Source organism: Arctopsyche grandis, chromosome 5 (assembly GCF_051622035.1).
Source record: "Arctopsyche grandis isolate Sample6627 chromosome 5, ASM5162203v2, whole genome shotgun sequence".
NCBI lineage: Eukaryota > Metazoa > Arthropoda > Insecta > Trichoptera > Hydropsychidae > Arctopsyche > Arctopsyche grandis.
Window position 1 is genome coordinate 14,184,818 of NC_135359.1, and position 27,408 is coordinate 14,212,225.

At 32.9% G+C, this 27,408-nt stretch overlaps 1 protein-coding gene across 2 annotated transcripts in view; it reads right to left on the minus strand.

The window, feature by feature from the left end:
* Window positions 1-4,087: 4,087 nt before the first annotated feature.
* The window catches only part of Bx (LIM domain-containing protein Beadex), a 72,412-nt gene continuing 49,091 nt past the window's right edge, over window positions 4,088-27,408 (minus strand). Inside the window, exons 2-5 of one of the 2 annotated variants that reach the window (XM_077431293.1) lie at window positions 15,843-16,180; window positions 14,368-14,493; window positions 4,976-5,123; window positions 4,088-4,900 (exon numbers count right to left, since the gene is read on the minus strand). In XM_077431293.1, the coding sequence (XP_077287419.1) occupies window positions 4,661-4,900; window positions 4,976-5,123; window positions 14,368-14,493; window positions 15,843-16,180 (852 nt within the window). In that variant the 3' untranslated portion in view covers window positions 4,088-4,660. The remainder of the gene's footprint in view (window positions 4,901-4,975; window positions 5,124-14,367; window positions 14,494-15,842; window positions 16,181-27,408) is intronic. The other variant, XM_077431294.1, reaches the window with a different exon arrangement.

A 27,408-nucleotide genomic window follows, 5' to 3' on the forward strand; every position in this document is an offset into this window, starting at 1 on the left:
ATCAGCGCGAGCGGGAGGGAGCGCGCCCTCTTCGCTCGAGAGGGCGAGACAGCGCGTTCAATTCTATAGGCTAAGAGGAAATTGGGGTGATTTTTCTCCCGCTTTCTTTCCCGTGTCAGGACAGCGGTTATCAAGCGCCGGTCCGCGAACTCTCCTTTGGCCCCTGTCTCCTTTGTTGCCCTGCTGGATTGTACTCTTTCAATGGCATTCTATGAAATTGCACTACAAAGGAATTTCTCTGTATGCATGTAAAAAATATGAAGTTTAGTTTTTAATATTAAATTACTCATTATTTAAATTACGCTTACTTTTACAAAGTCATTATGTATGTTTATACACACACTTTCCAATATATTTGCTTTCATAAGACCGAAAATAGTCATAAATATGTATGTAAAACTACGTATGTATGTTTGTTCATTTTGAGTTACGTTTTTGAAAAACAAATTAATAAAAAACAATGTACATATGTATATACAAATAAATCATTTTAATTCTGTTTTTTATATTTTATTTAATTCTTTCTCAAACTATTCCTATGATTCAATTTCATGTTATCCTGGAATTCTATGAGTACATACGTATATATGACAGAAGTTAATTTTAGCATGTCTTTAACTGGCCCTCTTACATTTAAATACCAAAATTAGAATTTCACAAAACTGCGACACTATTCAGTGCATTCTTCACGGAACCATATTTGATAATGCGATTATTTCTTCGATATATAAATTAATATATGAGCCGTTATATTTGAAAGTGGCGGAAGTCCGATTTTCAGTTCCAAAAACACAATTTCTATTTGACTAAATTTACAAATTCTTATCACTTATTTTAATTCGATATGTCCGGAATCTCGAAAAAGCAGATTAAACTTTCTACAGGCCAACAGTATTTTAAATATTGTTAAACGCAAAACGCTACATGTATTTTACGTTTTGTGAGATATTTCTCAAAATGAAGAAAAGTGGACATGGGCCACTTTCAAATATATAACTGCTCATATATACTTTGAAATATTAATAGATTTTTTTTAATTTCGTTTTTATTTTTAATGAAAAAATTTGGCTAACCCTGGCGTTATGATAGGTTGCGTATAAATATTGCGTTGTATATTATCATTATTTTCAGTGTTCCTTTTTTTCGTTACTTAAGTCAGTAGGGGAAGGGGGGTCGTAGCGGAGCCTGGCGTTTCTGGGGTATCGTAGACCCCCTGCCCCCCCCCCTCAGGCGTGGGTGTGTTTTACGCATTGTAAATAGCCGATTAAGGCCGGTGGGGGTTTTGCCATTTAGCCGACAACTCGACTCGTTTTATTTGCCCGCAATGGACTTCAACCGGTCGGGCGCAGATTTGAAAGGGCGCAACAGCCACCCCAGTTACTTTAAAAGTCTTCGCGGCCACCGACGAGAGATAATCAAGACGCATTTTTTCATTTTTACACCCTCGCTTATGGCACTTTAACCCTTAACAAAGCACTAGATTCAATTTACCAACGGGTATCAAATACAATTCAAGTACTAAAACAAAAATAGTTTTCAATTCGCTCTAATAAATTCCTCGGTATAATCTCAATGGTGTACTAAAGGAAAATTGTGAGGGTAAATAGACCTTTCCCGAATTTGATTCAATTTTAATTCATTGCGCCACTAAATTCGAACGGTCAATATAGCCAACATTCACGTGAACCCCTCATAAGTAAGCGCAGTTTCGTATTTATTTTTATTATATTCAGCTCAAATTTCTAACCGTTCGGCAGATAAAGGTTAATTGATTCGAGAGTGTCACGTACGCTTTCAATTTGTTGCTTTGAGGCTTGGCTATCGTAGATTAATGCTAATTTTATATTGTTTTTCTTTGGAGATTCTTTTATGCTCTTCACTATTTACGTGCGGGAAAACTGAGAGATTGAACGTTCGTTCCACTTTTGACGTTTCGGGCCAGATTGGTTTATGCGGAAAATGTATTATCAAGCATGAATCACCGGATTTTTCCTATTCTCAAACATTCTATGATTCAGACAATGAAATCATTTATTATTATGTATAAATATGTGTTGATTGATTTTATTATCGTTAGATAAATTTAAGGTAAGTAAGACTTTTGTAAATAAAAAAATCATTTTATTAGAAAAGTTCTCCCGAAATTGAGACTCGAATTGTTTTCCCCTCATCCCCAAATGGTGGCTCGAGTAATGACCGATATTTCCGCCAGAGCTGATCCAAATGGAACATACACAGCCACCGACTCCCCTTATTACATTCCGATACGTACCGATCCCAGTCGAGCACTTAAACCAGCGATTCTTGAATATCACCAGTATTAAAAGCAGAGATCGGTTTTCATTTCTAATGAAACTATTGGACCCAGGGTCAAGAATACTTATATAAATAGTTTCGCAAACAATTTCAACTTAAAAATACCTAGTTTTAATTAAATCTGTAATACAATTCAACAGCATGCCTGTATAGTAGTGAATTTTCAATTTGTTAATATCGCAAGTTTTCATCTAGAATGAACTTTTATACGAATTGGACAACCATTGCTATGTTTGTATGAAATCCATGATATTGAAATTCTTTGAATTTTGAAAGTGAAATTAAAATCTATATAAACAGCACTGCATTATTGCGTTGTTGCGAAATTAATTCACAATATTTATTTTATTTTATTTAAAAAGGCTCACCAACAATGTATGTACATACATTACACAATATATTCTTTACAATATAATGTTTCTTGTCGAGAAGCTGGTCAAATTTCAAATTTCAGTGTTAGGGCTTATACTGTATTTCACTTCATTAGCGTTTGGCGTATTCGGAATGTCAGCACTTGCCATATATGTATATATGTATGTACATATGTACATACATACATATACATGCCATCGATCACTGTTCACCAAACTGTCGTTTTCAATTGCAAACGTTGAAACTTGACAGATTCATATGTATGATGGATGTGCTTTTAGCCGTATTATTTCAAACACCCTTTGATTTTTATAAAATGATTAGGTAATTAAATGAAAAATATTATATGTTTAATTATTTTATTAATAATCCTTTGGTCGAATCATTTGGTTTTAGAGAGTGTGATGGTTTTCGTTTTGTATATTATATATACAATTTACATTCATTTAACATAAGTTTCTATTTGTTTTGTGTTATTAATAATATTTTTTCATTAGAATACAACTAAAACATAAATATCATAAATAATAGACAAATATGTATTATAATAACAATTCTACTAATGTATAAACATTATCGTTCAAATAACTATACTATAATATATATTTTTGTTCATATTTACATTTAATTTTTTTTCTATAGAAATGCATTGTGATTACAAATTACGTACATATAACATAATTTTACATTAATATTCGTGAATTTACGAACTTTTAATATGAGTATTTTTTACAATAATAATACATTTTAAATATGTACAATATCAACAAAAAATATTTTTTCAAATAAGAAACACGTTATTACTAAAATGGGTTTGTAACAAAATAAATTCGAAACCATATACACGTATAATACTAAATAATACAAAAGATGAGTATCGAAATAAGGTCGTTCCATTTATGTGTAAAGGCCTACCCCCACTCTGAAATGGTGCGCGAAAACAACGATGTACATATGTATACCCGATTTTAGCTTCCACAACTTTTCCGAAGAGTGGGGATGAGCCTTTATTATTGGAATGACGTCTAAGATTATGAATCATGGCACATTTTTTTATAAAACATATCTACATATAAATCAATGAATATATATGTATATGTAGTACATATGTATGTATGTACATACATACTTATTATGAACTAGTTAGTGATAAATGGGGATCGAGCGCCATTCCTCGAAATTCGTCAAATATTTTTACGATTCCTTTTAATTTAAGTTAGTATAATATTTGAACTCAAAACTAGCCTCACAGTATTGAATATCAAGAAAGTTAAAATAATTATAATTAACCAACAGATGCTCAGCGATAATATTTTTTATGTAATATTATTGTAGGCATGTGTTAATCGCTTCACATATAAAACCAATATTTGATAGGTTGAAAAATAAAAAAAACGTTAATGAAAAAAAATATAATTAACAGTCTTCATTAACAATGTATCAAAGGTATTTTTAATTGGAGCGCTTTCAATATAGATTTAGATAGATCGTTTCTGTCGGGTTTTTCACTGTCTACCACATTTATATATAATATATATCCTATTATACTATACGTACTCGTATATATTATAGTATAACGCAAAACAGCGTGATTCAGTCATTAAACGTAGGCAGATCCATCATAGTTAATTGAAATTTGATTCCATTCAACAGACGACCTGATTATTTCACTTTTGTTTTCGATCAATTATTGTATATTTTTCAATGTCAGTTACAATAATAATAACCATCATAATGATAAAGATGTACTAACTATTATTTGTTTAAAAAAAAAAACAACGAATAAACAATGAATCAACGTCGAAAAATCGTCAATGTTAGAGTAAAGCGCCGAGCTCCGAACTAGCACACACCATTGTCAATAATAGTAGCCTCTGCCATAAGGGTTGACTCCTGGATAGCCCTGGAGGCTGTGCTGGTAGGTGGGGCCGGCACCCCCGGTACCCTCCGGGGCGCGCCCTCAGTGTGCGTCTCAGCTGGGGGCCCCAAGCCCGAGCCCTAAACCGAGCGCTGCGCCCTTGGGGCCCAGGTGTGCCGAGGGGTACCCCGATTGCTGCTGCTGTTGCTGTTGCTGTTGTTGTTGCTGTTGTTGAGACATGTTGTTGTTCATATCTCCAGGTGGTGCTCGACCTCCCCCTCCTCCTCCTACACCACCTCCAGAAGCACTGTGTCCGTTCATCAGGCCGTGGTTGCCCATTGCTGCATTTGTCTGCTATAAAAGTAGAAATGTTCACAATACACCCGAAACATTCCGCTTCATATTTTTGACTATTTTGATTTAATTTACCGGTGGGGGTAGATGTGTGGTCTGCCTTTTGAGGTGTGATAGTGGGGGTGGGTTGTACGCCATGTTGGCGAACACAAGTCGTTCCTCGTAGTCGTACTCACATAGGATTTTATTTTCGCACAAGTAGAAACGATCGCCTACGCAGAATCTGAGAAAACGATAAAATTTTTATTATTGTATTGTTGGTTCATTGTACGAAAGCTACATAAGTAGAGAAGCGTACGCTGAAGTGCAAATATCGTTTCTATTCCTACGATGCGATATAGAAACGGTTTCATAACAATTTATAATAGGATTTATTTTGTAAAAATAATACTGCAACAAAATGTTCTGATGAACTATTTATACATACTTTATGTATATAAAAACTGTAATATAATATATCCAAGTAACTCTGATAAATTAAATATATCAGCAGCAGAATAGACTAGTGGTTAACATATAATGAACAGAGTGGTCACGGGTTCAAATCCCACTGGTTTCTGATAGCCAGACCTTGGATTTGTGACTCCAGGTCGATCGTTTTCTATCAGAGTTGGCAAATTTATCTGATTTTCCCATTTTCTCACAAAATCTCAAGTATTCAGCATTCTCGAATTTCGCTGAATTGTATAAAACTCTGCAAATTTACAAATTTGACTATAGATGTCTCAGTAATTGATATGTATTTATGTACTTCGTATAATACTAATAATATTTGTATCAAATGTACAATGTTTCTGGTCAGGAAAGTGCATTGGGGTTACCTGTTAGGCCTTCCTGGTATAAATTAAAAATAAATTAGCACGGTAGTATACGCAAATTTTTTCAGACTTCACCAAAATTAAACGTATATTTGTTCTTTTTAATTTACCTTAACACATATTTATATTTATTTATACAGGTTTCACCCACTTTTATTAACACGACATGTATTGTCAAAACTATACATAAGTATTATTCAAGGTCAATTACAAACATTAAAAATATCATAGAGGCACCTATGTGCAATTTTTAAACATCAACAAATTATGAGATGCTGCAAATTCAAATTTTGCGAGCAATAGGATAGGACTGCCAATTTTTTTTAGAACAGTTGCCAATGAAATCAGATACATTGGCAAACTATGATAGTAAACGATCGACATTGGAGTCAAATATCCAAGATCTGGCCAGGAATATCTACTGATCTATGTTCCTGGTTAAAGGTATATTGGTCTAACGCTATATAGGTTGTATAGATATATTTACAAATATTATCCAGCACTGCACATCAAAAATTCGGCGCAACAATGCAAGGAAAAGACTATTTCTATTCATACTATACAGCAACGCACATTACGCCGCGTTTATACGTGTTTTGGCAAAATCGACTTACAAATACATGACATACCGCGACGATATTGCTTGCGTCGTATCATCGAGTCAATATTGTCACAAAATGACGTTTCTGAAAATATTCATATGCGCATGCGCACTTTCGTTAGTACGGTTGCACGGTAACGATTACATCATGCGTGATTATTTGCACAGTGACCAAAGATAACCAGTTCTGCATTACGTTTCGGAGACATGTACTCCTGTATGATATGAATGAATTGTGTCGGTTTCTGCTACGTCACGTACATATTACGGAACACATGAATGTGTCCATATACATATGAATAGTGTACTAAAGAATATTTTTCGTACTGTTGTTTATGTGTAAATGCCGGATTGTGCTGTGCTAGTATAAACAGACGTAATATCTTATATGTATTTTAATTATCTTAACAAGCTAAATACTAATTGAAATGTTATAAATACAAAATCCACAATGTGTAAATGACTATTTTATATGTAACAAAAATTATTTCTAGTGAAGAATAACACGACTCTTTAGTTTCGGTTTGATTTAATTCTGCATTCAATTTTCGTCTAGATTCGAAAAGGCCGATTGTCACGTGGGTCGCCGTGGGACGCGAGAGTAAACAGAGACCCGGCCACGTGGTCAGGGTTGATCAAGTTTGGCCACGTAAGGGGTTGCGGGCACGTAGCGACCGCTGCTCGGCCTTTTAAACCGCTTTACAAGTCATATGGGAAATCAGCGGCACCAACGCAAACGGATGCAGAAACAAATATAACGTGTATATACATATAAGGTTATATATTATGACGTAGACGGACCCGATGCGAGACGGGAAATTCCGGGAATTTCCCGCGAGCGGTCGGTGATTGGGACGGAAGCGATTCAGACGCAAGATGCGCCCGACCAATTCATATTGCCCCGTTCACATCGCAAATTCGCTGTGAAATCGCCTTTTTATACACATACAGAAGCCGTCAAAAATGTTATTTCAATATTTTTATGTATGTATTTATGTACATATTTTATTTTGATAAAATGAAACGCACATATGAAAGTGAAAGCGAAATTTGGAAAATATATCTCAAATGCCCTTAAACGTTTACGGGACACTATAAAAGTGAATTGTCGGAGGGATAGAGAAAAACTACATATTGACATTAAAAATGTATGAAGGAATCCATTGGGATAAGAAAAAGTGAGGAAAACTGAGAAAATGACAAGAGCTTCGTCGTTCGAGTGCATGTCGTATATACATATGTAAATATATGATTTTGACAACACTGAAAGTATTCTTCATGCTCTTTCTAAAAAAAAATATTTTCAATTTAATTGTCTTTTATAGTGTTAATTTAAGTACATATCAAAAAAGTTTCAAGAGACTTTTAATTTTACTCCATCGTGACATGGATTTGATTTCTACAATTTCGCCCTTAACCACGTACCATTTGAAAGCGATTTCTCCATTGATTTCCTGCTGTCTTCCGAAGGAAATGGAAATTAATGAAAATTCATGACTTTATATGTGATTATATTATATAAAAGATTATAATTTTAATTTACTGGATGCTAATTTTAAATAAATCAGATAAAATCGAAAACTGCCAATTTAAAATTAAGTTTATTCAAATTTCGCGGGGCAGTGGAGTCGAAATTGGAGTTGTAGGAGTCGGAGCAAGTACAAAAGAGTATAAAATTTTATTGAAATCTACCAAAAAATTTAAATTCAATAATTACTTTATAAAAATCATAAATTTAAATTATGTACATTATAAATAAAATCGTTGAATCGTTGAACTATTGTGCAATTCAACGATAATTTTTTTATTGAAATTCATATACTATTCATAAATTCATATATATTAATGTACTTGATTTTTATTTATCAGTTAAGAATTTTGATGACATGTTTATTTATTTTTCTCTATTTGATTTATTCTATTTATGTATTTTTACTTGTATTTTTATGTACCTTTTTCCATTCTTAATCTGTTTAGCACACTCGTCGCTTTGGAGCAACCTGTTGTGTGTGCTTGATTAATTGATGTATAATAATAATAAAATAAAATTTATACCTATTTAATTACCAATGATTTGAATAAATTGGGTTAAATGTGAATTTTTAAATCCTGAATTTTTTATATTTTGAAAATCGCTATGATTTTTATTACTAACAATTTTATAGGTTGGAAAAAATAAGTCGATCTTACTAAAATCGTTCAAGTTGGAGTCAGAGTCGAATCATAAAATAAAAATAGTCGGAGTTGGTAAATTTGAACTGACTCCACAGCCCCGATTAATTTCGTCAGTTAATATACATTTTCAGCTGTATTTTTGATTTGGTATCGCGTCAATTTTTTTAAATTTTTAATTCGTAATAAAATTATAGCTTTTGTTAGGTTCGATAATGCACGTGGTCATATTCTTCTGAAACGACCCGAATTTAATATGCGGGCCCGTTCGATTCAAATTTAATCATATTTGAATTTGAAACGCATCAGCAGAACAGTCGCTGCAGCCATGAATAAACAATCAACGTGTCCTGAATAAATTTCACGTGATAGCCAGGACGAAGGGTTCTGCGACGTCTTATTGCATTTAGAGCCGTGCACAACTGCAGGTTTGCAAAAGGTAAATATATACATATGTACATATAAAGCAACGATCAATCGTAGGGGTAAGGAAACAACTTTGAACTTGGGCAACTAGCAAACAAAGCATTTAAACATAACAAGTTTATCATTTTTCTATTTATCCTATTGTCAAATGGCGTTATGTGCTTGATTTTAATTTGACATCAATTGCAATATTTAAAATGATCGATTTAAGCATCAGGATAAGCACTCAAACAAAAGTTTCGCGCCACAATGGCATTCGGTGGTGTCGTTAATTCCAACCTGAACCCGGTCCGTTATAAATTATAAATTCTGAAACGCTTTGAACTGGCGAAATTGAACAATAGGTCCTCGAATCCATTCAACCAACGCGCGTGATTCAAACCCAAAATTAATTAAATACTATGACATAATTAAAGTTGGATAATATGCGATTGGACCTGGTGCAATTGTTAAAATATTATCAACGGGCGCGCAGTTAGCGGCTGAAACATTGTACTCGTATGTGATTGTTAAAATTTTACTAATTCATGGAAGCATACGTATTTTAAATTGTATATGCATTTTTAATAAAATTTAATATGAAAATGAATAGCTATTTATTTAAACCGGTTATATACATATGTATAAGACACTTCATTTCGGCATAGTTTTTAGCTAAACGTTATGATGTAAATTTCATCAAGTCGACAAAAAAATTAGCTTTCAAATAAAATTATAATAAACATTCAATAAATAAATGTGTAAACTTCTAGATTATAGTTTAGATATAATCATAATAAAGAATTGTTTTCTTCCTCGAAATTTTGACTGATTCGATATTCATTATCATGATCAAATCGTGATAATGAATATCGTTTAACATTTAAATGTTCATTTATATATTATAAAACAAATAAATCTAAAATTTGTTCTAATAACTATTAATTCAGAGATTAATATATATTTTTAACATTATTTTTCTTGTTATCATAATTTTTTCTTCTTAGTACAAATCATACAAACAATCCTTCCAATTTAGTTTGCTGTTTAAACAAATCGAATTTTAATTTATATGTACATATAATAAATATTGAAATACTACAGTCAGAGTTTTAGAATTTAAAACATTCAAAATGATAATAGTTATCAGATAAAATCATCTTCTCATACTGAAAATGTCCGAAATACATGTACCAAAAAGTTATCATTAAAATTTGAAATCCACAGACAATAGAAAAAGCTCTAGCGGTCGTTTGAAACAAACCCGAATTTTCCCAATTTGGTTAAATTAACGATCGCGACAAATACTATAATGGTTATCCAGCTGGTGTCACATCTAAATGAATCCTTTAATACCAACAAAAGATTATCCTTATCGATCCGACGAATGGATAATAAGCCGCGTTACCAACAATGAATCCGTCCATGAATTGAACCGGCCGTCTCGTTATAATACATAACTGTGACCTTAACGCGTACTCCATTGTGAAAAGCGTAACGTTAACCCTATAATAATCACCACCCAGGCCAAAAGCACACAATCGCAAACTGAGGAATTTGAATGGTTTGCTGCAACATTATGATTTAGCGTCACCAATTATCGTCGCAACTCTCACTCCGCCATTCGGAATTTTCACCCCTTTAGAATTGACTATCAGTAAAACCCTTATATATATATATATATATATATATATATATATATATATATATATATATATATATATATATATATATATATATATATATATATATATATATATATATATATGTATATATATATTTGAATATTATTTAGCTTTATTCCGAAAACGCTCAATAGGCTTCATTATTTTTCGATTTATTTATCAAATTTATTTATTTTAGCCCGCAGTATATCTCAGTAGTAAATATACATCTGTATGAACCGTTATAATTAAAAGCGGTCTGCCCCGTTCTTCCAATTCGTAGTATTTCAAGTCTCGTTTTCTCAACTTTTCGTCTGCTTAAACAGTTTATTTGTATACATACACAAATAAACTTGTATATATGTATGTATGTAATATCTTTAATATACGAGACATATTGTGATCATTCATATATTTTTAGATATTAGCACACATTTAAAATATAAAAAAAAACATATTACTATATTTTTTTAATAGTTAATGTTTATCTCGAAAATTAAGTAAATTAGTATGTGAAATATTTTCGTATACGTGTTTTTAATATATAAAAACTCAACGACGAAAAAGTTTCGAACACGAGTCTTGAGATATTTGCAAGTTGGTGGAACAAGATAGACCCATGTGAGCCATAAGATTTGAAAGTCCAATTTTCAGTTCCAAAAACATTATTTCTGTTTGGCTTAATTCAAAAATTGTTATCACTTATTTTATGTCGATATGTCCAGAATCTCGGAAAAGCAGAATAAATGTATTATATATAGGCCACCAGTATTTTTAAATATTGTAAAACTCAAAGCATTATATTTAATGTTTTGCGAGATATTTCTCGAAATGAAGATGAGTGGACTTATGCCACTTTTAATTGGGTTTACTTTGTTCCACCAACTTGCAATATCTCAAGACTACATTTCCAAACTTTTTCGTCGTTGAGTCTTTATATATTCAAAACACGTAGGTACATATAAGTCAAACAGAAATAGTGATTTTGGAACTGAAAATTGGACTTTCAAATATTACGGGTCATACATACATATGTTGTAGCAACTTAGAGATCCCGTGTTCGAACCATCTTGTATCATCTTGTTCGAGTCGATCATCTTATATCAGATTTTGCCAGTTTATCTGATTAAATTGCTGAATCCTTATATTTGTCACAACTGTTTAATGGATTATAATTTCAAACTTATATATAAAGCCATTAGCCGATGAAATAAAATTTAACTACCTATCAAATTGTCCAGTAACACTATAAATTGTTGGATAATTGAATTGCCAGATAATAAGGACTTTTGAACACACTGGCACAAAATGAACACAGAGGATTTTTTACTAATAGAGCGTTCAAAAGCGTCACAAACGATGGCGGCGCCCCAGCTCGTACATCACATTTCATTGTTTCACCGGCGCTTTTAAAATTACTGATAATAATTTAGTCGAAACAATGGGGAGTTGAACCGCGGCCGGCGGTCCTATGCGGGCCTCCAACACATTTCATTCGGAAACGGGCCGGATTCGGGAGGATGAAAAATCGCGCCCCTCTCCCTCACAAAGGGGCGGAAAAGTCGCTCGAATGACGACCGAATGATTCAAACCGAACACAAAAGAGGACCAGACAGATAAATCAGATTTTATCTCTCGCATGCGTATAATATTCTAATGAGTGTGTTTGAATTGTTACGCTTTTCAAATTACATGCTCAATAATAAACGAAACAGCGTCATCATTCGACTACATATGTACATATCATCGTCATTATCATTCACAGCCATTTTCCATCCACTGCTAGGTGAAAGCCACTTCAACACGTTCCTATTCGTCTTTGTTTTGAGCAATTTTCATCTATCTCATCCCACACATTTTTCCGATTTCATCAACCCATCTCCCTTGTGGCCTTCTTTGCACCCATTTACATTCTCTCGGGTACCATTTCGAGCCCTGAGTATATATAATATATAATATAAAATAATCAATATCTTCTAGCAGCTAAAAAATATCTGGCTTTAAGTCCAGAATCATTACAAAAATAAATATACATATTCAAGACATTAATTTGTTTTTAAATATGTACTTCTAATTTTTTTATTGTAGTACATGTGTACGTACATTTAGAATTTAAAGAAATATAAGCATTATTTTAAAAAAAATATCCTACAAATTAATGTCTTGAATATGTATATTTATTTTTGTAATGATTCTGGACTTAAAGCCAGATATTTTTTAGCTGCTAGAAGATATTGATTATTTTATATTATATATTATATATACTCAGGGCTCGAAATGGAAATTTTCACGAATAGGAGGGCTCGATAATTTTCAAAACATGATTTAGATTTTTTATTGTACCTATTATAATACATTATATGCATACATATCAGAGCCGGCACTAGAAATTTTGTCACCAGACGTAAAAAAAAAACTTATTTTTATGAAAAATGTAAGTATTTCATCCTCAGAAATAAAATGTTATCCTTATTCAAAATGTTCAATTTTCAAAATAAATCATACGAACTTTTTTTTCAAATATTTGAGAAAGCCTGTTGTAGAATGAGCTTAATGGGTCACTGTTCGAAGAAGAGTATCTCCAAAAGTTTTCATATGTATATGTACATACATAGTATATGTATTATATATGCATGTATTCATAATATATTGAAATCTCAAATTAATCATTACTGATTTATTTTATTCGTTTGCTAAATTCAAGTTTTCTCATCAGAGGGATATGCAAAACTGAACGATTTTTAAATTTACGACAGGGTGCGGAAATATTGGATTTTTCATAAGAAGGAACGCTACGTTTATGGATTTCACGAAAGGGAGCGGCGTTCCCATGCGCTGCCGTCCATTTTGAGCCCTATATATACTCTCCTTAAATAAATATGAGGAAAAAATCGGTGGTAGACAAAAATCAAGTGAATGAAGTAGCCGGAGAATCACCATATTATTTCATCATCAAAACTTGAATTGCATATCTCGTCAAAGCTGACTTTAATGTCAATTTTTAAAATATATACAAATTTTAGCAAACAAAAAGTTATTGATCATTTAAACATATGTATATGCGTCAGCCAAAATGTACATATGTACACACGTTAATGTTTAAATTAATTAATATGGTACATTCTGTTGATTTAATAATTAGGATTTTAGTATCGCTGTATAGATTGACAAGGAAGTATCGCAGACATTTTCGCGATACCGAAATTTTTTTTTTAAATTAAAAGCACCGTTTCAACCCCCTGGGGACGATTATCAGCGCAAATGACAATGGAGGCTCTAAGGGTAGAGGGGTGTCAGAGTAAATGTCATAATAACGGCGAAATTCACTTTGTTTTCACCGCTGCGTAATAACCGCGACGCAAACGGGGTAGAGCTATGTAGCCGCCAGTACGTAGCGGTCGTCATTTTGCGATTATTTCAGACGTTTCACCATTTTAATTTTGATTTTATTTCGAACGACGGAAATGTAGATAAGGAAAACAATTGCAAGTCTCCCTCGGTTTTTGCAGTGAGATTTGTTTTTATGTGACGAGTCATGCTATTTGTTTTTTTAATTAAATGAATTGTTTTTCCTTTTTCCCTTCACTCGATGACGCAGAAATCTACATCATTTTTTCTTTCTCACTCACTTTGGTAATAGGATTTTGAAAGTTTTTAAAACTGAGTTCAAACTGAATATTTGCTCGCGTCACATGTCACATCAAAGAATCATCAATTTAAGGTTTACTTTCAATTATAATATTATATAATACATAAGAGAATCTAATTAATTTGCTACAATTAAATCATTTTTAAGGGAAAATTTACCTGTGATTACATTGTTGGCAAGCGAAACACTCCAAATGGTACACATTATTTCTTGCTCTCATAACCATCTCAAAAGCTGGAATTACTTTGTTGCATGCCGCACAATATCCAGTATTTCCAAACAACCTGAAACAAAAGATTTTGAATTATATTATCAATTATTGAAACGACAACCTTCATACAACTCTATTTTAATCTACAACTTCAAATGAGTATTATTATATAGCTTTCTGTATATTTCATTCGTGATTTATTCAGACAGAAAATTGACAACCTTTATACAATAAAAAATACTCAAACGTAATATTTTGAATTCGTCTTTTTAATTAAATACAACAGCCGTTCACAACCTTATTTGACCCGCGTACCCCATGAAAGATCATTTGCAAAAATTGTAACCTTTATTTTATTATTTTTTTGTAATTTAATAAGCCCTTAAATACTGTCGGTGCTTTGTCTTCTTTTATTCGTAAAAAATATATTACCCCAATATGCCAATATACAGGTTTATCTTGAACTACACTTATGGTATTAAACTTGTGTATATGGATGGCTTCACCAATTTGATGAGGAGCCGTTTCAACAATGAAATCAGATAAATTGGCAAACTCTGATAGTAAATGATCGATCAGTACTTCATAAATACTTCCAAATAAATACTTTTCAACCGAGGTCAAGCCAGGGCTTGTACCGAGAAATCTATCGGTAGAAAGTATTGACTACCGAACTATTCTTATGATATTTAAATAGGTACCATTTATCGGCCCGGTAAAATAGCCCTATTTCCAGGAAAATTAGGTATTTATCACGACATTATATTCAAATAAAAAGAGTGCCCCTCTCTAAACTAGCTCGCACGACAGAATTGGTGTCCACCCTGGAAAACAAACGTCAAATGGGTTGCCAGTAACAAAAATAAAATTTGACAAAAATAAATACCGACCCTAACAACCTAATCTTAAATGAATAAAACCAACTCTAACTTAACCTAACCCTTAAATAAATAGTTGTTGGCTGCTAAGATATTGCAATGTGCTTGGATGGATATTACGATGTGTGGACCACGAGTAGAGTGGGAATGGACAGAAGCGGGGCGACGCGCTATCATATAACTGTCAAAAATTATAATTTTACTGATAGGGGCCAGTTAAAATGTAATTGGATATGATTTCACTGAACTATACCCGGTGAAAATGTAACTGGTTGTGATTTCACTGAAACGTCAAATTTTATTTTTGTTACAGGCAAAACATTTGACGTTTGATTTGGCGGGCTGACGCCAAATCTGCTATTATGAGCTATTTTGGAGATGTTAATTTGACATGTCGTGTAATTTATTCTACAGCCGTGCCAAATACATCATCCCTATTTAAATCTTTGCTCAATAGACAGGCGATTTTTGTAAATTAGCAACAAAAAAATTTTGAAAAATATCCTCATAAAGTCTTCATATTAAAACTATTTAAAGCTCTCACCTGAGGTAGTCCCTCTTGCAAAGTATGAGGTTGGCCCTTGTGTAGAGTGTGGATCCGACCTCACCCAGTCGGCAATCGCAGCAGCCGCACTTGAGACAGTCTTCGTGCCAGAGCAAATCGAGTGCCTTGAGCAGAAACCGCTCGGTGATGTGCTTTCCGCAACCGGCGCACTCTTGAGGAGTTGCACCCGACGACGTGGGCGGTGCACCAGTGGATCCGACCCCAGCTGGAACTGCACCAGCCACAGCTCCCGCGCCAGGCTCTTTGCTGGCATCCATCGTCATTGCAGCCACCACGGAGCTGCCGCCGTTTACCAGCGACAGCGACCGCCTATCACTCTGTAACAAAACAAAACCAATATATTAATATTTTCTCCATTATAATTTTCCTATATAATAAGCACATGTAGAAGACAATTCAGGAAAATTTTCAAGAATGAAGTTGCCATTTTTTTAATTTATTTCATTTTTACCATATGTAGTGTCATAGAATATGGGCTCAAATTGAAACTTATATATATTTATACACTATATCTAATATATAATTTCGAAAAAGACTTTGTATTTATGTATGTTGGTTTGGGTCGTAGATTCCGTGACGTTAAATTTAATAAAAAAAAAAACAAATGAATATTCAAATAAATTGAAATAAAATAAAATTATTCAAATAAATTTAATAAAATGTTCACTATTAGTTTGGCCATGTTTAAGCGGATTATATTACAAATACCGAGCGAGGCCGGGTAAAACCACTAGTTGGCTATAAATCAAAAATATCTAAATTCAATCAACAGTACCTCATAAAAGACTTCAAATCATACAACGTATGATTCTTTTCAATCGAGATCTAACCAGGGCTCGAACCCGGCTTTAATGTACTGATAGGTAATTTAATTCGTATATAATTTGACCAACGAAATATTAGGTTTTTTGACGTAAAACTTCGTATATTAAAAATATTTTATTTCGTCTATATTACCTTTGATGCTCGGTAATAATTATTACTGTTGATTTTTGATAAATGATCAAAAAATTCTGTAAATGACCAAAATTATTATATGTACATACATGTGTACATATGTAGGTACAAAGAACACTCTCAAAAATCAGCAGCTTATGTAAGTATGTAGTACATATGAACATATGTAAGTTGTAATTTATAAGCTGCAAAATCAAATAAAATAAGCTGCAATACGTAGAATCAATAACACTGAGCAACAAAAAAAAAATATCAGAGCGGAGACTAGCCAATCGTTACTAAGTTTGACCCACTGAATTCGAATATGATATTTATTTTTGTTGGTGGGTGATCGTTTGAAAAAATCCGCGATTTTTACAGTTTTTTGGCTTTTGCGGTCTTTAACTCAAAATTTAGTAAAGATTGGCTAGTCTCCGCTCTGGTAACTCAAAAACGTGATTTTTTTTGTTGCTCAGTGTAATTAACCAACTGGGAGAATGAAAAATGAAAAATATTAACGGAATATTTGAAGCATCATATTTATTTCGTTCGTCATGCTTTTTGTGTGAATTTTACAAACTAAAGCTACCTTTATTTAACTTCTATTTGTTTTCATGCGCGTCAATGGTAGGTATTTATATTAAATTTTTGCGGAATTCGTGTATTAATTTTAATACTCGTATGAGTGTTGAATACACAACTACCGTCCAAAAAGTTTTCAAGTGGATCACACTAGTTATTAATTTATTCCATATCACAATTCGAGAATTTAATTAAGCGAACACGAAATAAAGAGGCAGGGCCAATGTTATGCCATTTTCCTACATTTTTTTCTACATAGCATATTTATTATATCATCACGCAACATTACAATAGCGCATACGACTAAAAATTATCACCCTCGATGAACACACGTGTTCATAAAAAAAAGGAATATAGCCGTCGTATACAATCTGTCGTGTACACTCCAAACTAATTAACGCTGTCAAAAAAGGACACTCGACCAATAAGCATAATTGCGGTTCATATTGTTGCGTTTTATTAATTAACAAAAACAATATTCAGATAAGTATTTCATTTCCGTCACAGTGTACAGTTTTGACGCATTATCGAAATTCAAATGACACATTGCTCTGACATATGCACATACATATACTTGGCGATATTTTAACACGTGTCGATAAGGCAACGATCACAAACAGAAGTGAAGGGAGTGGAACATGGGAGGATTATACGTGATTAATAATTTGGACATACGAGCTGGCAGTGATGGCCGGCTCTAATTAATTATGATTTGTAATGGCGGTTTGCTGAATCAATCACGTCCGTTCGTGTCATTGGCAAGTAATTAACAATATTAAACGTGAATAGAATGGAACGTGGTAGTCGCCACATAGCACAATAGTCACGACATAATAGTAGGCGCATTCGCTTAACGTTAATTTACCCTAACAACGCTAGATTCGCTTAATATGTATATATATATATATATATATATATATATATATATATATATATATATATATATATACATGTGTGTAGGTATGTATATGTGTAGGTATGGCTTTGTAAATTATGCCCTTATGGGATCCCTTGATTATATTAAATAACCGTATTTAGATTTTCAATGGTGCTCTTTATACGAAATAAACATCTAAACAAAACGATTGGAGCAAACTCCACTCTAGATTAAAGTGGTCATTCGTACTGGTTTTATCAGTACAGTACTGGTTTTTTGGGTATCTGTCCTGACAGAATCCCAAGGGATTGGCCTTTTTAAATATTGAAATCAATGTTTTTATTTTTATAAATGTGTATCCATGATTTTCTAAAGTTCACTAGCGTTTTTAATAACTCAAGTATTTAGAAACTTTATTCTTTTGACATAAATGTCCTGGTTTTGTCACACAATTTAAAAACATATAAAATGGTCACCTTACTCTATGTAGATTCACTTCACGCCTTGGATATAACGTTATTTTGAATTGACGAATTTATATTTTTAAGATAACTACTTATGGCTAAAGGAATCAATAATAATCAAAAGATAATTACTAAATAAATATGCCAAGTTCAACCTGTCTGCATCTCACAAGTGTCACAAAACTTTAAAAATAATAATGAAAATCAACATTTAAAAACATACATAAATCTGTTAATTGATGATTTTCTTAATTCTGAATAGGGTATCAAAATTTTTTCAAGCTCCAGCTCTGCTCCGTATAAACTGACTCCCACACTCTACTACTCCCAACTACCTATACATATGTACATACATATATGAAATGCAAAAAAATTTAAGTTCATGGTTTCCAACAAACTAACTTTGAGAACATTTTGAAGAACTGTGATATACAGTATACATACATGTATATAATTGTCTTTTTAAAATATATAATATACCGCAACATTTTTATATATAATAATAGGTTAGATAACGTAGAATGTTATAAATATTCCAAAGAAGAAAATAAGACACTCACACTACCTATGGGATTATTTATTATATACTACACGAATCCAGAATGAGATTTGATCAAATTGACCGAGTCGCAATGGGATACCGTGGCAAATTCATATCAATGCAATGAAATATTCAACAGATCCCCCTAGGAACGCGTGTCACGATTGCGTACCATACACATGATTGAAAAATTGCCACGGAGTATGATTCAATTTGTTAATTGATTCTGTTCATAAGCTTAAAACGGCTTTTATTTTATATTCATATGTGTATTTATTAATGAAATTATACTTGATTGATTCAAAAATCAGTTTTTTTCCAAATAAAGCGAATATAAAAAATGTAATATTAAATATGACATAAGCATTAATTACGCGTATTTTAATTTTATATATTTTGTAAGTAAAAATAAAGCTGTCCATTTCAGTATTTCATTTAAGTTTTTCTATAGAAATTGTAGAATATTATTTGTTAACCCGTTTTTATTTTTAATATTTTATATTTTACGATTTATATATATTATTTAAGATTTTGTAACAATGGCTTCATTAAAATGTGCGGTTTGGGTTCGTGTCTATGGTGTATGGCTCGCGGTGACATCTAACTAGGAAAGCCGGAAGTTCTTTTGATCACAAGACCCTATTGTGACGATAGGTGGGGGCATGAGTAGGGGTATGGTATGGACAGACTTTAGGCGAAAGGGTGGTGTGGGAAGGGGATGAAAACCCCGTCGGTGATTGATTCACCATAAACCAACAATTTAACGGTCGACTTCATCAGATTCATTGGATTTGCGATTGTTGCTTACGCGCCCGTTCTCAGACACAATAACTCTCGGCTCGACTTCATTTTGTCAGACAATAGTTATTTTAAATGAAAAATCTGTATTATTTTGATAAAGTTTATACATATATTTCGTTCCGAATGTCATAGTATTATCTAGCAATTTGAAACCTGTTGATTTCTAAGGTGAATACTATTCGTTGATTGGAATTTTTCGTCCAGAGTATTAAAATCGAAAGGAAGTGGTTGATAAGGATGGAGGTTGGGGTTGCAAATGAATCGTCCGGTAAACAATCGCTCCGCCCTTAATCCACCGGCAGGGGTGGCAAACTGAGAGCCTCTCGACACCGGTAATAAACAACCTGTAGGGTATTGTAGATGGGGACGGTGTAAGGATGGAGGTAAGAGGAGGGGGTTGCTAGTTCTGGTTTTAACAAAAGACCAACGAATGGCTCGAGTGGGCAATTTTAACCGGGATCGCTTAACTCGGACGGTTCAACTTTAACCAGAAAATCGCAGTGCCCTCGGGGGCCTTTTTCGACCGGAGCTTTCTAACCCATTGACTCTCTTTTATTCGAGCATTAAATTTCAAAACAAATGCACTCGAATCTTTTTCTATTTGCTTGGAAGTGGATTCTCGTTCATTACGTTTAATTACGCTCAAATTTATATATATATATATATATATATATATATATATATATATATATATATATATATATATATATGTGTGTATATATATAAATATTTAAAAACATTACTTATACGAGGACAGATGAAAAGATTAATATATTTATGTATAATTTTAACAAAGACATAAGAGTATTATATGAGCCGTTATATTTGAAAGTGACGGAAGTCCAATTTTCGGTTCCAAAACACCATTTCGTTTGACTTAATTTACAAATTGTTATCACTTATTTTAATTCGACATGTGCAGAACCTCGAAAAACCAGAATAAACATATTACAGGTCACTAATATTTTTAAATAATGTAAAAACGTTAAACATTGTATTAATTTTTGGCCAAATATTTTGCCGCTTTCTAATATAATGGCTCATATGTTTAATTTTTTATTTTGAAATTTAGTGGACAAAATTTAAAACATTTCAAATGTATTGAATAATATTTAAATAATACATAATAATACATGTACTTTATAAAACTAAGATTTTTTATTTGAAAAAAATTAAGGATTTTTCAAAATCTTCAGTCGAATCTTCTAAAATAAATTCGTCAAATCTTCTATTCCGTCAAAATGAGGTCATCATATCAAAAATAATTTTTAATATTTTTTTTTCTTTTTAGAATAAAACAGTCAAACGTTACTTTTTAGTAACACTGTATTGTGCAAAAGACTCACATAGACTTTCATTTGATTAAAAAATTTAATAAAGTCCTTTTCATCAAATTTCTTTTCATTTTGTTTCACTTCGTCGGAACGCTTAAACTTTTTCATAAAATTGCCCGCCGGAGAGTAGTTCTCATATATTGGTGTATTTCGCACCGGCACCCCAATTTACAGAAAATATTTAAGCAATGAAAACAAAACACGCAAATTATAAGATTAAAATTCTAATATAGATTCGATATACCATTGCCATATCTATTAACCGGAATAAGGGTTCATTCGAGAGAATCTAACGGAGAATTTGAAAGTGGGAGACAGGGGGGGGGGAGTGTCGGTGACCCCAGAAGACCATGAATGATTAATTAGCCTCGACAAACAGGTCTCGTAGTTGGTGCAAAATCAATTAGCGGCCAAAGGCGCCAAAAAGGGACGGCGAGTAAGGGCGCCAAGGGAAATGGCGCCAATAGATCATGCGCCACTGATAGCACCCGTAATTAATTCGGGATTATTACTTCAAAGCTCACCTCTAACATGTCAATGTCTGGCTGTATGTGTTTGTAGGAAGTAGGGGATAGGAAATACCAGGGATTCACCCTCAAAGTTATAACGTTACCGTTATATGTGTTGCAGTAATCATATCGTTGATTCCGTCATATTGAAATTACGAACAATTGCATTGGTCAAAGTCAAAGCTATAATACTTTCATAGTCGAGTCACAAACCAATATGAAATATACAAATATATTGAATTAGTTCGATGTCTTACATATGTATGTGCGAATGATTGAAAATATTGTTACAAAAGGTAAATTGCCGTGAAGTTGCACGGCATGGCAAAGGAGTTAACACCCCGTTGAAAACTGCATTTCCATCGCGTAGCTTTTCCATTTGTAATTGCCGTTGTCCCCAGTTGGCAGCGAAGGCTTTTATAAATATCGCTCACTCGAAACCCGGAAGTCAGGTGTTTTCGAGGAATGAAAATAGAGAAAGCAACAGGAAAAACGAAGATCCGACACAATGGGTTCGGTAGTGCTGCCACACCTTGATGAAAAAGCTTAGAAATTATACCGAGAAAGTGATGGAAGTGCTAGCGAAAAAGATACTCAACTCAAATATATTTTTGACAACAAAAAAATAATAATACATGAATCTGATTTTAATAATGATCTAGATTTATATCTCACGACTACAAAATTTAACCTACATATGTATGTATATATATATATATATATATATATATATATATATATATATATATATATATATATATATATATATATATATATATATATATATTGATACTTCGTATATACATATGTATGTACATGTATAAAGCAATGGTTATTAAAACGAATATCGTATGGGACTATCCCAACAACCACGTCAGATAAAATTTGACAGGACTGAACTGAACATAATAATATTCAAAACAGCAGCTATAGAAAAACGAAAAAAATATTGAAATTTCCACTAAAATTTGATTTTGATTACTTTCACTAACGAAAAATTACCTGTAGTTAATTTTTGTGCTTTTAATATAGTAATAATTTTTATTAAGAATTTCGGAATGTAGCAGCAAAGATTAATGGTTAACATGTAATGCTTTCAATTATATGGTCACGGGTTTTGTCCCGTATGCTACTGGTCAGACCATGGATACGTGACTCCAAGATCAATCGTTTGCTATCAGAGTTTGCCAATTTATCTGATTTCATCGAAACGGTTTCTCTTTCGCAAAAACTCAAGATATCAGCACCTAGATTTTCACTTATTAGAAAATGGTACAAAAAATGTTCATAGATGTCTCTGTGACTGTTAATGGTTTGGCCATAGATGTCGTGTTTAATAAATAGGTTTATACCTGTTTAAATAACGAATAAATAATTATAAATCTGTGTAGCACACTCGTCGCGTTGGAGCAACCTGTAAGACGAGTGTGCATGATTGATTGAATAAATAAATAAATAAGTATTTACATACATACATATGTATTATTATATTATACTAGGAAGTATGTACAGCGTATTTACATACATATGTATTGTATGTATCTGTATGTACAGCGATATGAAAAAACACTTTGCAGAATGATTTATTCAGTTTTATGTTGGCATAAAGCTGTTTTTGCGCGGGTGTAGCATACTTCCGGTTGGATTTGTCTGCAGGGGGACGGTACTTATTTAGCAGATTGCTTCCCTTTAAGTTTTTCTTTAATCTAGCGGCGTGCCGGGGACGGTGCGAATAACTTCTTTCCTCAGATGAATTACGAATATTTCCAGCGAGAGAGAAGTAATGAAACATTCATACGCAGAAGGGACAGAACAACTCCACTCTGCTCCACTCCCTTATTACTTAGACTTAATTTGTTTCATGGGAAAGCACTTCCATTTGTAATGTTTTTGATTAGCGCCGGAGAGGACCTGCCGACCACCCCCTCACACGTCACCCTAAACCACCCTTCGCCATACGTCTAACTCGTTTCAACCACATAAGATTGCAACGAAAAATTATTTGCAGCAATCGTTTATACTTGATATACTTTGAAATCACCCTCATCTCATGCCCATTAAATAAAAGCTTTGTCAATCAGGAAAAACGATGTCTTCACTCAGGGTGACATCATGAAGAGACTCATATGTTAAAATATCGAAGGATTCAATGATTCATCGATGCTTCAATGTGATTGGTATTCGATTATATTGTACAATCGAATATATTTGTATTTATTTTCAACCATTTCATAGAACAAAGCTCCAATCAAATCGAATGTAATATAACGATTCAATCTCGACGGAATAAGTCGAGATGGACCAGAGCGAAAAACAACTGACTAAAGTTGCGCCGTAAACTTTGCTCTGCATCGACACACTGCAGTCAAAAAGCAAAGTAAAATTCCCCAAGTTTAATTTGATTGAAAAGTATAGAACGTTTGACGTCTCGTATTAACCGATCGGTTTTTCGCAAGTTCGGACAGACAAGGAGAACTTTTGTCGAATGCAATGCTAAAACAACCAACTGCAACCACAGGTTTTATAGAGTGACTGAACCTAAGCAGATCTCACTACCAGTTCGGATAACTTGTCAAACTATCCGATGGAATTATCGACCACGAACGTGAACATATGAAAGTTTCCAATGCTGAAAATACTTTTCAAGGAAATATTTCAGCTGGCCATTTATATTTAGTAATCACTAAGCCCACTGTGTTTAAGAAAGTAAATATTCCACCAAGTGATCGCTTTTATATATATTATTATATTATTTTGATTTTATACATTCAATCGATCTACAGAAATAAACAGCACACCCATCACTTTATATTTCAAAAGTTGTTTAGTCTTCTAAGTTAAAACTTTATAACCTTTTAGATAATGCGACAAACAACAAGTCTATAAACTTGCTTTATTCGACGTTTTCTTTTCCTATCAACGATCGAATCCATTTCAACATTTCAAATTTATCAAACAAAATTATGTATATAATCTAATTTATTATATATACTCACTAGCAAAACTACTTCAGCTTCGCTTGGACTAAAAATGAAGCCTAGTTATCTCGTATCAATTTGTAATCACATAATTAGAATTTGTTATACTGAAATTTGTAGGCAAATTTCGACGGACATTCGATATGAGAATTTTCACCATAGATAAAAATTCTTCTTTTTTATACGTATATATATGTATATACATACAGTTTCGTTTAATTTTATGCGACATTGCAAGTCGTCGTGGTGTTTTTCTAGAGAAATTTAATCCACCAGCCGCTAAGAGGTTGAGAGAGGGAACATCAACGCGAGCAATCACTTAAGTACTCTTAATTTATAAACCATCCCATTTCCTATCCTTTCCAGGCACTCATTTTATTGAGGACGGACTGGACATACTATATACATACATACATACCTATGATTTTTTCCGCAATGTAAAAGCACTAAGCAATAAAATATTGATAAGATCCAATCAAAGTTAGCATGAAACGATGCGCAGTATATCAAAAGTTGTCTGAAAGTTTTAAATAAATTATGACAGGCTCTAAGACCGTTTTACGTAGATTAAATGTCAAAACAGATATACGAGCGCACTTTCAATAATAGCGCATATCGAATTCACAAACTTTCAACCGAATATAAACCGCAATCTAAATATAAAAATATCCATCGAAATTTGGGGTGGGTGGGTGGGGACGGGCAAGGAAGGGTGAAAATCTGCGGGGTTCAGAGCACCTGTCCAGTGGCTCGCCACAATGAGTTATAACGCAGCGGTCCTACACAATTCCAGCATTCTTCCTCCCTCTACTTCCCCCTATCACTTACGGTAATTAATTTCATTTCTTTAATGCGAATACCCACGGGTTTTTCCGAAGTTTTCTGCGCGTCGTCTTTAAGGCTTCGAGGCGTTGAGATTTGGACGGGAAAACGCCTCTGAACGTCGACTGATTGATTGACGTCAACACAGTTTAACAATTGTCCCAAAATTTTACACTCTCCGAAATTTTTAAATTACCTCCCCCCTCACGCAAAATATATACACACATACCTATACATACGTTTATTAAAATTATGTAATTTCACCGAGATAAATATTCATGAATCTAATATGTAAACGTATTTCTAAAGTGGTTTCCGATTGGAAGTGAATAAATAAAGGAATATTACAAGGTGTCAATCTTGCATGATCTTTTCTCAATTGAGTTATACAACATACAATTCTAAATGGATATAATTTTATTCAAGTATGTATGTACAATTTATATACATATAAAATATAAGAATATTTAAATATTATTTTATTAATATTTTTTATTTTCATTCCACACATTTTTCTGATTTCATCCACCCATATCTCTTGTGGCCTTCCTTATACACATTAACATTATCTCGGGTACCATTCGAGCACTTCTTTCATATATCTATCGTCCGTTCTTCCAGCTAAGTGACCCGCCCATTGCCATTTCAATTTATTTGCTCTCACCATAACATCAACCACCTTTGCTATACATACATATGTACAAAACCCAACCCACGTATTCCGTGTTTTATTATTAAATTAATATATATGTACATATGAAACAAAATGTCATACATCAAACGCATTATCTTTGTATAATACATATATCTGTTTATGTGACTAACACAATCTTTATTTTAAAAATCCAAATCTCAATATATTTACATTTTCTTATACAATATTTTTATTTTTTATTTTACATATATACCAGGAAGGCCTTACAGGAAAATCCCAATGCGCCTTCCTGGCCAATTACAAATACAAATGCAGCATTTTTTATTATAATTCGTTGAATTGCGCGACACTGAAAAAACTCGCAAATTAACGAGACATCTATGAATTGTACATAAATTCTTATTGTACATCCATCAAATTTCAAATAGTGGTGACATAGTAGGTAGGAAGGATTTTTAGCCAATTTTTTTTTCCGGGAACCGTTTCAACAATGAAATCAGAGAAAATTGGCAAACTCTGATAGGAAACGATCAACCTGGAGTCACAAATCCAGGTCTGACCAACAGCATACTCTGAAAAATTCATTTTCATTCAGGGATAGAACCCGGCACCTTCTTGACAGTAAGCAGAAGCTTAACGTCCGAGCTATGCTGCTGGCTAAATAATATGTAGATATACATATGTTTATATTTTCTTATACATATATGCATTCATATACTTTGTAGCAATAAAATAGTTGGCATGCAGAAATATTAGAGTTCGTATAAAAAAATTCATCTGTGACACAATTCTCTAAAAAAATATTTGCTATTTTTTCAATATTTGATATACATACATACATATGTACATATGATAGTTCCTTGAAATTTAGCTAATAAAATGTCACACCATATACATATGTATACATACATACATACATATGTAGATTTATTAATGAATTGAAATGTTGGATTCCAAAATGAATGATGCTTTCTACTAAATTGAATTAATAGCATTCTAGACTAATAACATGAAGTCCGAATATCGATCGCCATTGCCAGAGCCGT